The 16,394-nt window shown below is 28.5% G+C and overlaps 1 protein-coding gene across 5 annotated transcripts; it reads left to right on the top strand.

Moving 5' to 3' along the window:
- Positions 1-2,240: 2,240 nt before the first annotated feature.
- On the top strand, positions 2,241-14,764 carry LOC119600634 (calcium-transporting ATPase sarcoplasmic/endoplasmic reticulum type). Of its 5 annotated transcripts, none has more exons than XM_037951016.1 (9): positions 2,241-2,890; positions 7,771-7,917; positions 8,003-8,103; positions 8,200-10,371; positions 10,445-10,560; positions 10,630-10,866; positions 10,928-11,045; positions 11,182-11,299; positions 13,608-14,145. In XM_037951016.1, the coding sequence occupies exons 2-9, from the start codon at positions 7,800-7,802 to the stop codon at positions 13,625-13,627; spliced, it is 3,000 nt and encodes a 999-aa protein (XP_037806944.1). In that variant the 5' UTR covers positions 2,241-2,890; positions 7,771-7,799; the 3' UTR covers positions 13,628-14,145. The 5 variants fall into 5 exon arrangements, with proteins under 5 accessions (XP_037806944.1, XP_037806940.1, XP_037806942.1 ...); XM_037951012.1 differs by lacking the exon at positions 13,608-14,145 and adding an exon at positions 14,509-14,764 and having other exon boundaries at positions 2,593-2,890; XM_037951014.1 differs by lacking the exons at positions 2,241-2,890; positions 13,608-14,145 and adding exons at positions 3,284-3,300; positions 14,509-14,764.
- Positions 14,765-16,394: the final 1,630 nt, after the last annotated feature.

Below are 16,394 nucleotides of genomic sequence, written 5' to 3'. Positions count from 1 at the left end.
TACATTGTATTATTCCCAATATCGTTAGTTTTCTTCTCATTTTCAATTGTACTTTCTGAATATCAAATAGAAAATCTTATATTCAAATGTTATTTCCGAATTCAAAATTTAAAAAACTCAATTTCAACTGTCCTCTTCGGAAATTCAAATGTTAACCAATTTTTAATTAATTTAAATGTGATAAGAAATGAAAAATTTCAATTGTTTTTTGTCATAATTTTAAATGAATAGTATTTTCTGAATATCAAATGAAAAATCTTATTTGCAATTGAAACTGATAGACATCATATCAAAAAACTGATAGATTTACCGTTAAATAATCTTGCTTTTAAAGAAAATCAACTTTTAATTTTAAAGTTTAAGAAAAATTTGTAATAAATAAAAAAATATTAAAATTAAATAATAATTGAACATTCAACTCAAAAAATATCTTATTATTTCTTAAAAACACCGAAGGTCGACGTTAATTAGTAAAATTAAAAAAATTCTATAAAATAAAAACCAATACTAATGTAGTACATATTAAATATGTGGATATAAAAACAAAAAAAATATATATATACTAGGTAGCTCAATATGACAAGTACATTAAGGTAACGGTCGGTTATGTTATTTAAAAAATACATTTGTCTTATTACATTATTATATGAAATTATATAAGAATTTAAGAAATATATTTTATATTATAGTGTTTATAATTGAAAAACAAAAAAAAAAAAACACAATTAAGAATTATTCAGCAGTTCTTTTTGAAACCACCCCCTCAAATTAAACGTAAACTTTTATTTTATAAAGTTTCTTGACCTTTTCAAAAGACATTTGGGTAAAAATTTTAATATATAAATACGTTAATACATATGTATTTTAATTAATACATCATATAAACATATTTGTATTGTATGTAAACATCGATATACATATATAATTATGTATGTAAGTATATAAATGTAATATTTATTTACATAAGCACATACAAATAAAACTTATGATTTATTAACACAGATATAAAAATGTTTTAAAAATTTTATATATTTTGTTTATTGATTAATCCATTGTGATTTATAAATTTGTTGATAGATTTCATCAGGAAGGATTATTATTCAAGAGTAATTTGACATAAATATTTTATATATGTATATATTTAAAACTGTATGTGTGTATGTAATGTACAAAGTACGTTTAAATTTATATTATCTACAAAAAATTATAGAAATATATATTAATACATACATACATACATATATGTTTGTATGTATAGATCTATATAGATATATATTTTTGTACTATCCTTCGAATACTAGAATTTTTGACATTGCATGCCTTATTTTTATTTATATCTAAAATAAGTATGAGGTTCTGTAATATTTTTTCTACTTTTGTTATTGTTTCATTTAGTGCTTAGCAATCAGGGGCGTCAATTGGCAATATAGTTTTGTGGGGGTAAAATTATTATATTTTTAAATTTTTAAAAAATTTTGATTTCAAATTTTTTGGTAAAAAATATTTTTACAGATTTTGGAAGGAAAGTTTGTAGTTAAGAAAAATTCAGAAAAGTTTTTTATAAAAAAAAAATGTGAAAAAAGTTTTGAATGAAAATGTTAGAAAAAACTGATGTCTTTCCTCCTGATGATGTATATCAAGAAATTAAAAACTCTCAAAGGTTAAATATAAAAGTATAAAATCCTGAGAAATATTGATTCATAAATAAATAAAAGTTTGGAATTTAAAGAAACGCCATTTTTATTTTACTTTGCATTATATATTCATAATACGTACCGTTGTACTTTTATAGGCTCGAATTATGCCAAAAAAGTACAATTATAAGAAGTGTGGCAGCCCGGATAGATAAACAACGGAAATTAAAATCTAAGTTAAAAGCGTTGCCAGCTTAGAAAAAGTAGTGTTGATTAGTTTTTAACTGTCTTTTTGCTTTGGTTATCATTTTACTTTGAATTACATAGACAGGAAAGCAAGAATGTTGTTAGTAACATTTAACTAGTCATTAGCGACTTGTTATAAATGTGTACAGTTCCAGATTCAAAACCATATTTGCCCTATGAAGTTTTCCACCAACTCAACGTCTCTGCTGGAAAAGCAAACGAAGAAGAAGAAAAAACAAATATGTATAATAACCTTAAGCACTGTCTAAAAAAATGCTTCAAAAAATCAAAACAACAACGGTAACAACAACATATAGATGGATACATCTACACTAGCTACGTTAATAAGTAGAAACCATCACAATACACACATTTTGTTTTCTTTAGCTTTATGAATATCATTTGAAACAACAACAGCAATAAAAAAACGACGAAACGAAAAAGAAAAACGACATAAACATCATCTACAGGAATATATGCATTCATATTATTAAAACAAAACAAGAACAAAAACAACAAGCATCAGAATCGGCATCAGCTAAAAGCACACTAGCCACCACCGCCAGCATCATCATCGAATAGTATAAGCAAGCAGCAGCTAGCCTGGCTGACTTTCGGGCTGCCTTCTTTCTTTGCTCGCTGTGGTCGCTTTTATATAGTTGCTGTTGTTGTTCTTATTGTTATTGTTGTTGCCTTTGTATTATATTGTACGTTGTATGTATGTACAGATGTACAATCGGTACGATGATGATTCTTTCTAATATGCTAAAAGTATTTTCCCGGGCAGTAGAGAGTTTACGTCTGTCTGGGAATTTTGCCAAAAGCAACAAATTCTGTAATTCAGATAGACACTCTCATCAAGCACTTTCTCCCTGTGTTTAGTCGCCGTCGATCGTTTCAAAAGCGCGATCTTTTCCTTAGTTCTTAATTTTTTGGCTGGGCCAAAAAATATAAAAAATACAATTATATAAAAATTTCGGTTCGCACAGCATTTTAATAACAATTATTTTGTAAGTTTCAACTAAAATAATTGTAATAACTTAAAAAACTCAAAAAATAAAACAAAGAACATTTACAAAAGGATATTAAAAAGTGCTACAATTTTCCTGTACTAAATAGTTTTAAATATTATACAGTTATTAAGTGCTTCATTATTGTTAAGAATAAATAAACCACAAAAAACAGAAAATACCTCAACAACTTAAAAGTTGAAACAAGAAAAATTTAAAAGAATTTAAACATCAACTCCCAGGCAAAGATAAAGAACTCATCAAAAACAGTTTCGAAAAAAAAATTAAAAAATAAATAATATTAAAATAAGAAAAAACAATATGGAATAAATTAATAAATATATTAAGTTGTTATATAAAAGATTTCATATTTCGTAAAAAAAACGTTTTAATTAAACATATGTATGTAGGTATGCATAGTACATGATAATGATGATGATAATATGCATATGTATGTACGTATTCATGTAAAAATTACGTTTTAAATAAAAATTAAACAAAATATGTAGTTGTTATTTGTAGTGTATGAAGTATTCGAAAAACCAAAAAGAAAATCCCAAAAACTTTGTAATTTGTCGAAATATGTAAAAGAAATCATTAACACTCATTTAGATAGTATTTTTAATTTTTGAATATTTAAACAAGCAAGTCTATAGATTTCTACCAGTGGTGCTAATAAAGTGTTTTTCTGTTGTTGTTTTAAGAACGTAAAAAATAATATCTTAAACTAAACTTTTCGAGCGAAAGCTAAATGCTTTTCTTTTTAGTATTAGTTGTTGTTGTAAGATTTGCTCACAAATTATTGGCATCACCTATTTTCCACATATACACTGACACTTTTTTAGAAAGACACTCTCCCAAAATAAAATTTTAGAAAAAAAAAACAACAAAAAATTAAAAATAAACCATAATATATTCAAGGTTTCTAAAATCTTTCAATACATACACACAAACACATGTAGATATATGCTTGTTCTTCATTAGATTTTATATATATGATATATTTTTATATATACCTACTCTACTAATTTAGATTTTATATATTTAAACATACATATAGACGTATGTATGTTTGTATGTATATTTGTCATTGCTCCTCGAAAATTTTCGAGGTGATTTGAGCAAAAAAAGAAAATCAAAATTTTTAAAAACGCTTAGGAAAACACAATTCCGATGTTTTAATAATAAATTATTATTTTTTATGAAGAAATTAAGAAAATCACCTTAAAATTTCAAATTTCAGTTGTCAAGGCATATCAAAATTTTCAGCCATATGTGTATGTGTGTGTGGCTGCTTGTATTTATATATAAAAATATAAAAAGAGGTAAAAAAGTGCTGGGATTTTTTGATGAGTATATTTTTATTATTTTTTTTTCTTTGGTATATTTTTTGGTTTTTCATATTTTCTTATTACATAATAACGAATTATTTTTGGCAAAATTATGAACATAAAAATATGTACATATGTATGTATGTGTCTCAATATACATATATATGTACAAATGTATGCATAAGTTTAAGTTAATACGTAAAAAATAATTAGTTTACAGAACAATTAAAACAACGACATTATTATTAATTAATAATGTATGCTGTCAATCAAATTTAAAATTTCCTATTTTAACAATAATTCTAAATATAAATTTTAAAATACCTCAAAAATTACCAAAATTTAAACATAAATTAAATTCCAGTAACTTTTTTAAATTACATTTATAAATTATTTTACAGCTACAGATTTAAATCGTTTTATAACTTTTATTTATAAGTTTGTTAAAAAAAATTGAAACAGCTACACATACATATACATATGTACATAATATTATGCGTATGTGTGCGTTTTAAAGGCCCGGGAAAAATCACTTAAGAAAAACACCTGCTTTTCATTTGTGAAATTTAAAATAGGCCAGCTATTTGTCTTCTTTCAATTGTTCAACATTTAGGTGATTTTGTAGCATGATAAGCCATATTTTTATAACAAATTTTAAAGAAGTTTTGAAAATATCAATAGATTTACTAGGATAAACAATCTTCTAAAATCAAATTAAAAATAATAAAATCTACTGCGTAGTAATTAATAATCATAATTTTTGTTAGATGCGATCGGAACTTTTGACTCTGTCGAAATCCAATCGAAAATTAAATTAAAACTTTTTTTTAAAGAAAAAACAACAATTACTGAAAGAAATTTCAAAATTTTTAATTCCATATTAAATAAAAAATGGCTTCAATTCGAAAAATCTTCATTTTACATTTAAATTCAAACGTAAATTTAATAACAAATAATGTAAATAAAAAATATTCAATACATTCTTTTAAATAGCAGTTTAGATTTCAAACTAAGACGCTATTGTATATTTTTAGTTAATTAATTAATTAACTATTTTCATTATTTTTCTTAAAATATAACGTTTCACATAACGGCTTCTTCAGAGTTGCATTAAAAAGTTTTATATTTACTACTTTTATAGTAAATTTACTACACATTTTACTTAAACCTTGACAGGCAAACTCTATATAAGTATTTTTTGACAAGAAAACATTAAGAAGAAGAAGCACACAAGAGGAAAGCAAGTCACTGAACAATAACTCTGAATTTGAAAAAAAGAAGAAAGAAAAGTCAAGAGAAAATCAGCAAATCAACATTTTGCAAAATCATAAGTTATATTTTATACTTTAAGAAATTTTATTAATAGAATAAGTGAAAAAATATTATAATTATAAATTTTATAAATTAAAAAAAAAACAACTACTACAACAACAGGTATTTAAAAATGTTATTGAATGTTAATAAATCAGGGAAGAAAAAAGTTTAATGGCATCAATCAACCAACCAACCAACACATTTATTCATGTCCACTACTATACTTTCGCAATTTAGAGGGAATTTATTGCAAATTTCTTTTTTTATTTAAGTGAAAAAATCAAGAATGATGTTTCGAAAAGTGTCAAGTGATTTGTTCTTAGAATATTTTAACTAAAAAACAATTTATTAAAAACTAAAACCACAATAGAATGCGCAATAATTCTGAAATTGTATGCGGTTGGTTGACTGGTTGGTTGGTCGCTTTAGAAATGGTAGACAGAAATTTACGTACGTACGTACATTTCATTTCGTTCGTTAGCAGTAGTTCAGGGTAAGCGGCAAATAGTAAGAAATATATAGAGACAACGTAGACGACGATTTGGCAAACAAACGAATGTACAATAATACAGTATTTTTTGTACTTTTTTCACATTTCTTTTTTGCAAAATCTCTAAGTTACACGTGTTCTTTTCGAAATGTTACCAAGTCATCTATTACATGGCAGGCAGCTGAATTTAAATAACTTTCTCAGTAGAAAATAAATATTTGGCTTAAAGAAAATTCTTCTATTTTATTTCCTAAATGTAGGCAAATGTGCTAGGCTACGTCTATTTAATTAATAAATGAAAGATAACATTTTTATTTATTTAACTATTTCATTAGTTGTAGCTGAGAAACGTACATACCAACATATTTACATACATACATATGTATGTATGTACATACATGTATCCATACACTAACAGTTAGAATAAATATTTTAATAATTTTTAATTTCTGTTAATAATAGAAAAACTAAACTATTGATTGAAAAGGTTGACTAAAATTTAATTAGCAGTTAGTTATGCATATTTTGAAGGCGCTTTGTAAACTACCTAATCTTTTGTTTTTTAACTGGCAACTATTTCAATTAAGATAAGGGAATTACTTTCCTAATTTGCAAAATCTTATCAATAGGCGTTTGTGTGTGACAAAATATACCTTACATAGTTGTCTTTGAATGGGGTCACCACTCACTAATTATTACTATTCCGAATTGGGGATAAGTTTTCTTTTTTTAGATACCTTCTTACTTATGAATATAGGTATGTGTGTGTACTTGTAGTTGTGGCTTCTTTATGAATTTATTTTTGTTTAAAATAATACGTTGCATTATTATTGTTTTATTTGTTTTTATCGCACATTAACCTTTTTTGTTTCGTAAAGATTTAGTGATATAATTAAAAAATAAAGAATATTCATAATGTTAATCACCACTACTTTTTCTATCTGAAATCGCTTACGTGTACCTAACTAGGTCGAGGAATATTGTGTGTTTGTTTAATATGCATTTGAAAAGTATTTAATTTTGCGACACTATCACAGCGGAAAAAATAATGCTAAATGTTTTAGTTAAAAAAAAAACAAGATTAATGTTTTAATATAAAAATGTTAGCAATAAATTCTGCAATGAAATAACTCTATATAAAAAATAGTTTATAAAATTATAACATTTCCCAAAGTTATTGGCGCCATTTGCTAAGAAATTTAATGAAAGTGAATTGGAATAAAATTTTTTTTTTAATACAAAAACGTTCACATAACAGTTGTATAGGTATCGTCTGATCTTTTAAAATTATTGGTAATTTCTATAGCAAAACTTTTACCAATCTTTTTTTTAATGAATTTCTTGTATGTTAATATATCAGAGATGGAAATGTTTATATTATAGTATTTAATTTTTCAACATTTCTAAGTGAATTTCTGTACAACTTAAGATTTTAATACAATTAAAAATAAACATCTGCATATTCCACTTTTCAACCCTTACTGTATAGAAATGTATAGGTACTAGAATTGTACGTAAATTTCAAGACGAATTTATACAGCTGGATTAAAACAGCCGAGACTGTTAACACGACGCTCATAAACTCTATATGTATATAAAACTTATAATGAATTCGGCTTTTACCGAAAAGACGTAAAAATGCATTAAAAATTTAATTTACTGAATGATATCTTTATAAAAAATTCTACTTTTTTAAATGGTTGTATAATTAAATATATATTTTTATTATTTTTCTATACTTACAGTTACGTTAAGTGCTTCTTACCGCTAAGCCATGGAAGACGGTCATGCTAAAACCGTCGAACAAGTATTACAACACTTTGGTACAGATGGAGAACGAGGTCTTACTCTTGACCAAGTAAAAGATAACCAGAAGAAATATGGCCCAAATGGTATGTTTATATTTTCCCAGGAATGATTTCTTTAAGTTGTCCTTTTCCGTTATTGTATTTTCATTTCTTTTTTTTTGTCTTACAGAGTTGCCTACTGAAGAAGGCAAATCTATTTGGCAGTTGGTATTAGAACAATTCGATGACTTGTTGGTTAAGATTTTGCTTTTGGCTGCTATCATTTCATTTGTAAGCATTAAAATATTCACAAAAACTCTTTTCAAATTTGTATTAACTCCTTTGTTTTTCGTTGTGTTATAATTTATTTGCTGTTGATATTTATAGGTTTTAGCACTTTTTGAAGAACATGAAGATACGTTCACTGCATTTGTAGAACCTTTAGTAATTTTACTTATTTTAATAGCCAACGCTGTTGTCGGTGTTTGGCAAGAAAGAAATGCTGAATCTGCTATTGAAGCCCTTAAAGAATATGAACCTGAAATGGGAAAAGTTGTCCGTCAGGACAAAGCAGGTATTCAAAAAATAAGAGCGAAGGAAATCGTACCTGGCGATATTGTCGAGGTGTCTGTGGGTGATAAGATCCCAGCTGACATTAGAATTACACACATCTACTCGACCACCTTGCGTATCGATCAGTCCATCTTGACTGGTGAATCGGTGTCTGTCATCAAGCACACAGATCCCATTCCCGATCCACGCGCTGTCAATCAAGACAAAAAGAACATCTTGTTCTCTGGCACCAATGTTGCCGCAGGTAAGGCTCGTGGTGTTGTAATTGGCACTGGCCTCAACACTGCCATCGGTAAGATTAGAACCGAAATGTCCGAGACTGAGGAAATCAAGACCCCCTTGCAACAGAAATTGGATGAATTCGGTGAACAATTGTCCAAGGTCATCTCCATCATTTGCGTTGCTGTATGGGCCATCAACATTGGTCACTTTAACGATCCCGCCCACGGTGGTTCCTGGATTAAGGGTGCCATCTACTACTTCAAAATTGCCGTCGCTTTGGCTGTAGCTGCCATCCCCGAAGGTTTACCAGCTGTCATCACCACCTGTTTGGCTTTGGGTACTCGTCGTATGGCCAAGAAGAACGCTATTGTCCGTTCCCTCCCCTCTGTCGAAACTTTGGGTTGCACATCTGTCATCTGCTCAGATAAGACTGGTACCTTGACCACCAACCAAATGTCCGTCTCTCGCATGTTTGTCTTCGACAAGGTTGAAGGCAGCGACAGCAGCTTCTTGGAATTCGAATTGACTGGTTCCACCTACGAACCCATTGGTGAACTCTTCCTTAACGGTCAACGCGTCAAGGCCTCTGAATACGATGCATTGCAAGAAATGGCCACTATCTGCATTATGTGCAACGACTCCGCCATTGATTACAATGAATTCAAACAATGCTTCGAAAAGGTTGGTGAAGCCACCGAAACTGCCCTTATTGTTTTGGCTGAAAAAATGAACCCCTTCAGTGTCAACAAAGCTGGTTTGGATCGTCGTTCTGCTGCCATTGCTGTCCGCCAAGAAATCGAAACCAAGTGGAAGAAGGAATTCACTTTGGAATTCTCTCGCGATCGTAAATCCATGTCTTCATACTGTGTACCCCTTAAGGCTTCTCGTCTCGGAACTGGTCCTAAATTGTTTGTCAAGGGTGCTCCCGAAGGTGTTTTGGATCGTTGCACACACGCTCGCGTTGGTACCTCCAAGGTTCCTCTTACTAGCGCCTTGAAGGCCAAGATCCTCGCTTTGACTGGTCAATATGGTACTGGCAGAGATACTTTGCGTTGTTTGGCTTTGGCTGTTGCCGATAGCCCAATGCGTCCCGATGAAATGGACTTGGGTGATTCCACTAAATTCTACCAATATGAAGTCAACCTTACCTTTGTCGGTGTCGTCGGTATGTTGGATCCCCCACGTAAGGAAGTTTTCGACTCCATTGTCCGCTGCCGTGCTGCTGGTATCCGCGTCATTGTCATCACTGGTGACAACAAGGCCACCGCTGAAGCTATCTGCCGTCGTATCGGTGTTTTCGGTGAAGATGAAGACACTACTGGCAAATCCTACTCTGGTCGCGAATTCGACGATTTGTCCCCTGCTGAACAAAAGGCTGCCTGCGCTCGTTCTCGCTTGTTCTCCCGCGTAGAACCCCAACACAAGTCAAAGATTGTTGAATATTTGCAAAGCATGAACGAAATCTCTGCTATGACTGGTGATGGTGTCAATGACGCCCCTGCCTTGAAGAAGGCCGAAATTGGTATTGCTATGGGTTCTGGTACTGCTGTCGCTAAGTCCGCCGCTGAGATGGTATTGGCTGACGATAACTTCTCTTCCATTGTATCTGCTGTTGAAGAAGGTCGTGCCATCTACAACAACATGAAACAGTTCATCCGTTATTTGATCTCATCCAACATTGGTGAAGTCGTATCCATTTTCTTGACTGCTGCTCTTGGTCTTCCCGAAGCCTTGATTCCCGTACAATTGTTGTGGGTTAACTTGGTAAGTTCAATGAGCTTTCTTTCTCATCGCCATACAAGTTGTTGACATATATTTTATTGCTGTATACCAATAGGTTACTGATGGTCTTCCAGCTACTGCCCTCGGTTTCAATCCCCCTGATTTGGATATCATGGACAAACCACCCCGCAAGGCTGATGAAGGTTTGATTTCTGGATGGTTGTTCTTCCGGTAAGTTTAAGTTAAAACAAAAAACATGCTGTCCCTGTACTTAACCATTTACTGTTTCTGTGTCAACAGTTATATGGCTATTGGTGGTTATGTAGGCGCTGCTACTGTCGGTTCCGCTGCCTGGTGGTTCTTGTTCGCCGAATCTGGTCCTCATCTAACCTACTGGCAACTCACTCATCACTTGTCCTGCTTGGGTGGTGGTGATGACTTCAAGGGTGTTGACTGCAAGATCTTCAGCGATCCCCATGCCATGACCATGGCTCTTTCCGTATTGGTCACCATTGAAATGTTGAACGCCATGAACAGGTAAAATTTTTCGCACTAAAACATGATGTATTTCCAACCTAACAATTTATTATTTTTACAGTTTGTCTGAAAATCAATCTTTGATTTCCATGCCTCCATGGTCCAACATGTGGTTGATTGGCTCAATGGCCTTGTCATTCTCATTGCACTTTGTCATCCTCCATGTGGAAGTACTTTCTGTAAGTTAACATTTTAAATTGAGCAAAATTATTTACAAACATAATTGATATTTTATAATAATTGATTTTTATATCTTTCCAAACTTTCGTGGTTTTCTCTCTCCCTCTCTTTCTTCCTTTTTCTTTTTTCGTTTAGACCGTGTTCCAAGTGACACCATTGGGCACTGATGAATGGATAACTGTGATGAAATTCTCAATTCCCGTAGTTTTATTAGATGAAACACTTAAATTTGTTGCTAGAAAGATCGCTGACGGTGAGAATCCCATTTATAAAGTGCACGGGATTATTTTAATGTGGGCCGTATTTTTTGGCCTTTTGTTTGTTATGCAGTCTTAAATATATATAAGTTTAAAAATAATAATAATACTACTACTTACTACACTTTTTAACAAAGCCCTCTAATTTTAAATTTTAAAATAATCATCGTTATGCATACCACTAATAATTTCTTATCTTACGCTTCTTTATCCTTTTTTTATATATATATAAATACTTTAAAAAGAAAATGGAAATTAATTTATAACACAAAAAATCAACTCTACAACAAGAAAAGAAAAAAATAAGGAAAAAATCAAAACTATTTAATTTTATTATTATTTTTGTTCTGTTCTGTTCACTTTACTAACTAAATAATAAGCTTTAATTTAATCTGAAAATAGCGGAAATATTTATTTTCCATGATCATATCTGATCTTCTGTGTTTATAGCTAAAAGAAGATTTACGATATGATGGGATTTGAGGATTGCTTTATTGTTTATGAATGTTTTGAATGAATCTCTGTGTATAATTTCAAATTTAGCTGCTCTCATACATGTTTATTTTTCTTTAATAACTTTCTTTTTTTAACTTTTTACTTTTTTTTTAATTTAATTAGTGCAATTTATTCCCAATTTTCTTTGTTAAATTTCATTGGTTTTCATAACAATATAAACAAGTTTTTATTGTGCAAAGGAAAAGGCTTAAAATAAAAGAACTATATTTTTTTGTTTTATAAAAAAATTCTACTCCTTTCAATGTACATAAGATCATTAAAAAAATCCAGCAATATTCTTCACTTTTTCCCAAACAAGAGAAAAGTAATAAAACTAAAACTAAAAGAAAAAGAAAATTAATTAGGTTTCCATTTTTTTTTGTTCTAATTTTAAAAGTTATTCGGTACTTATCAGAAATTTATTAAAATTAAAAACAAAACAAAAATAAATTATAATAATAATAATAGTGTCAAAATAAAGAGTAAACAGTAAAAACATTTTAAAACAAATCTACAAGAGTTTGTTAAATCTTCTCGTAATTGTTCTTTAACAGTAATTTTAAAAAAGACTTTAGTCTAGTGTATTTTAATTTTTCGTGAAAATGAGTTTAATGTTTTGTTCAAATCCACGGACTAGAACTTTTAAAAATATACTAGTTACAAGAATACAGCCAAATAAGAAAATAAAATGTTTTTAATGTTTTGTCATTAACTCTTTATTAATACTTATTGTAGGTTTTAGAAGTATTATTGTGACTTAAATATTGATATATAATATATAGAAATAGCCTTTTGATTGAGAGAATATGATTTAGAAAACAAAACAAACAAAAAAAGTTTAAACAAGTAAAATTAGTTTAAATAGTGGTAATTAACAAAAAAAAAAAAAACAAAAATGTAAATTATTTAAAACAAAACAAAAAAACTTTCATTTAAGGATCTGCATTACATTTTAAACGAATAATAAGGATAGAAAAACAAAGAAATAAACAATTTAAAAATGTAACGTTTTTATTTGCAATGAAATTTCAATTAACCCAATTATTGAAATTTGAATGTATGTAATTCGAATGCATTTAACACAATTTGTAGTTGACATTTTTCAAATTTCATTTCATGATTTAGTAAAAAAAACAAAAATTTCTAAAGTTATAATTCATTAACTTTTAGAAGTGATTGAAATTTTTTAAAATTTTATATTTTGCAAGAACGCTTATTCTTACATAATCTTTAGAATGTTATTGTTGTTGTAATGTTAAAACATTTCAATTTCCTACACAGCGGTTAATTGAAATTACATTGTAATTATCTATCTATATATTTCTATAAAACTCTTTAGCATTAATATAGTTTGAAATGATTTTTATAATTTTTTAACATAAACAAACAATAACTGTTTTTTTTTTCTAAAAAAAAGCTAGCTTTTCTGTTTCTACACAAAAGACACATAAAAATAAACCAAAATAAACTAATCCAAGAATGTTGTTTCACAACAACCTCTCAGAATAAGCCGGCTTTTACAATTTTGCAGCATTATTTAGAAAAAAAAAGTCGTTAAAACACTTGAACATGTTGCTCAAAGTTATGATGATGGTCATGATGTCCTAACCCAATTTTAAAGCTTTATACTCTATAGTTTCCTAAGTGGAAATTTCGAATGTTGCGGAGAATGTTAAAGATTGGGTTAAAACGCTGTACTAACAAACTATATAGCAACATATGTAACTACGTTTGTTCCTTATTACCATATTATTTAATTTAATATTAATTTAATAATTATTTTCTTTTAAATCATTTCCCCCCTTACAGTTAACCCCGACTTCCATTAACGAAATAAGGCAAACAAACAACCCAACCCCGATGTATTTCATAAAATAAAAACATAAATAATATATAATTTTTTTCTAAGATGCTAGCTGCTTAAGTAATAAAACAGATACCAAAAAAAGGCAACGGAAAACACGAAACCCAATCCTGTAATTTCATTTTATAAATTCGAAAATACAAATAATAATATAAACATTATTAACAAAAACAAAACAAACAAAAAAAACGTAATATTAAACTGAAAATATCAATATGAAAGACAAAATTTTAAAATTGGGCCTATTAATACAATCATTTATTATTAATTTAAAAAGGGACAAAAGGGATTCTTTAAATTGGATTGCAAAATTTCATTTTTGTATTAATTAGGGAATTTGGGCAAATTAAACATTAAACAGAAATCTAAGCGTTTCAACTTTTAGTTTTAAATAAAAATAAACAAAATCATTTTACATCTTGTAAACTTTGTCATTTACCACTACATCAATTAAACAATTCATACTACTACTACTATCCTACTGCTGTCTATTTACAATTCTTTACATAGAAAAAGGTAACAACACCACCAATATGTATAAAATATCAACACCACCAAGACTCTTGCTATAAACCATATACAGTAGTTGAAGAGTAAAAAAGAATGAATGAATATAATACGTTACAATTGCAATTGTTTGCAGTTGTTTTCTTCTTTTTTTAAAAAAAATCCATTCTCCTTACAGCTTTAACCCAAACAATCCCACCCACAGCGAACTTATGCCAAACCAAACAAGGACCTGTTAACCGTTATTTGATTTCCTAGTTTTTAGCCAAAAAATATAATTTAAAGAAATTTAAAATTAATATTTATTTGTATTCAATTTTATCCATAAAAATTTTATAGTTCCTGATGTTGTCGTTGACAAGTGGTGATCTAGATCTATTCACGATCAGCGTATTAATCCACAAATTTAAACTTATAAGTGAATCTTCTACAACTACTACTTCTACTTCCTACAATACAAATAAACATAAAACATTTTGTTGTGTAACTTAGATGATCCGCACCAGTTTACAAACCCTGAAGGAATAAAGAATTTACAAAACAAATGAAAAAAAAGTATAAAAAAAAACAAAATAAAAACCAATAATTAAATAAATATCTTTATCTTTACCTTTAATAATGTTGAGTGTGTGTATATATGTATGTACAATGTACTACTATTACTACTATAGAACTATTAACGATCCTTAGTTGGAGCAATGATTGAAAAGAAAAACACCAAAATAACAAACAACAACAACAACCACAATTATGTACATATATACTCATTTATAGTGAAATTATATTTTATTTATTATAAATATATAAACAAAAAAGTATTCGCCAGAAAACAAAGTAATTCAATAAATATACATATACTTATTCATATATGTTAATACGTACATATATGATCAATAAAAAAAAAAAAGTAAATGTGTTTTATTTTTATTAAATTCAATTTTACGACGTTATGCATTTCAACTAGTTAGAAGTAAACTTTTTTACTTGATCGTAAAATATTGTTTTATAGTCAGAAATTATCTTATTTAACGATTGATTTTGATTACAACAAGCTTCTTCTCTCTTATAACTTATTTAACGATTTTAGACATTTTTTTATAAAAAAGTTTGAATATTTTTGTTAGTGAAAAGATCGAGTATGTTTAAAAGTACTTTTAAGTGTCCCAGATTTTTTGGACAGATTATTTTAAGAATTTTTTCAAAGCTTTTGGTATGTTTGAACATTTGATTTTGTGAATTATCATGCAAAAAGCCTTTTTTATCTGAATAACTTATTTATTTTAATAAAAAGCTTTTAAACTTTTGAAAAAGTTCGATATTAAATTCGAATATTCTTAAAAAGCTTTTAGTCTGCAACTATATTGAAAATGCTTTAAAATTCAGGGGGGTTACTCTGTAACTCGATTCGAAAGAAAAAATTTTCGCATTCGTATGTTAAATACATTGTTTCGAAAGCTTTTTCTTTCGAATCGAAATACGGAATAACTCCCCAGGATTTAAAATACATATATATGATTTATTCATGCCGGATCTGAATTTCAATTTGAATAGAAAATTTCTTAATTTTCTCGTAAAAACAACCACCCCTATTCTGCATTTCGATTACGTTAACGCATTCAGTTACGCAAAGGTATTCCAACAAAAAACTTAATCGTAATAAAAAGAAGAAGCTATACAATTTCGTTTGTTAGTTACGTTTTTGAAATTTGAAATTTAAGTGACGGAGAGTCAAATCGAAATGCAAAATACCAAAGTTGCCAAACGGAGAAAATTTCGAATTGAAATGTAGAATAGGAATGAACAACTAACAAAACGAGATTCCGTTTTTTGGTATACTTTTTTTCAAACGTTGCGGAAACGTAACCGTAATGTTGAATAGGAGATTTTATGTTTCCGATTTTGTTTTTTTGTGATCTTAGATTTTGATAAATATGAGAGATCGCGGTTTTTCAAACATTTCTCATTTTTTTTATTGAAAAAAAGTTTTTCTCAATTAAAAGCTTATTTAATGGTTTCAAATATTTTGAAATTTTTGATCAGAAGCAAGTGGACCAGGGAAGGGTAGCGATCAAAAACATATTTTATTACTTTGGTGAGTTTCGATCCAACTTGTCAAAGTATAAAAGTAAAATAAATGTTTTTTTAAATGTTTAATAAAAAAATACTTGTTGGGGCCAACTTAATAAACATCTGCGAGCTAAAAATAAGTATTTAGAATATTGTTA

The sequence above is a fragment of the Lucilia sericata genome, unplaced genomic scaffold, assembly GCF_015586225.1.
Source record: "Lucilia sericata isolate MDLA Ls3-8-SP2 unplaced genomic scaffold, ASM1558622v1 Contig000118F_arrow, whole genome shotgun sequence".
Lineage (NCBI taxonomy): Eukaryota > Metazoa > Arthropoda > Insecta > Diptera > Calliphoridae > Lucilia > Lucilia sericata.
Note: the sequence above shows the minus strand (reverse complement) of the source record. Positions and strands in the feature narration are given on the sequence as shown.

Bases quoted from the DNA above. Each gene is read 5' to 3' on its own strand.
- LOC119600634 (XM_037951012.1), top strand. From the start codon at position 7,800: ATGGAAGACGGTCATGCTAAAACCGTCGAACAAGTATTACAACACTTT. The intron at 11,046-11,181 runs GTAAGTTAACAT...TTTTTCGTTTAG, and splicing joins TCCATGTGGAAGTACTTTCT to ACCGTGTTCCAAGTGACACC. The intron at 11,300-14,508 runs GTGAGAATCCCA...AAAATTTTATAG, and splicing joins TGCTAGAAAGATCGCTGACG to TTCCTGATGTTGTCGTTGAC.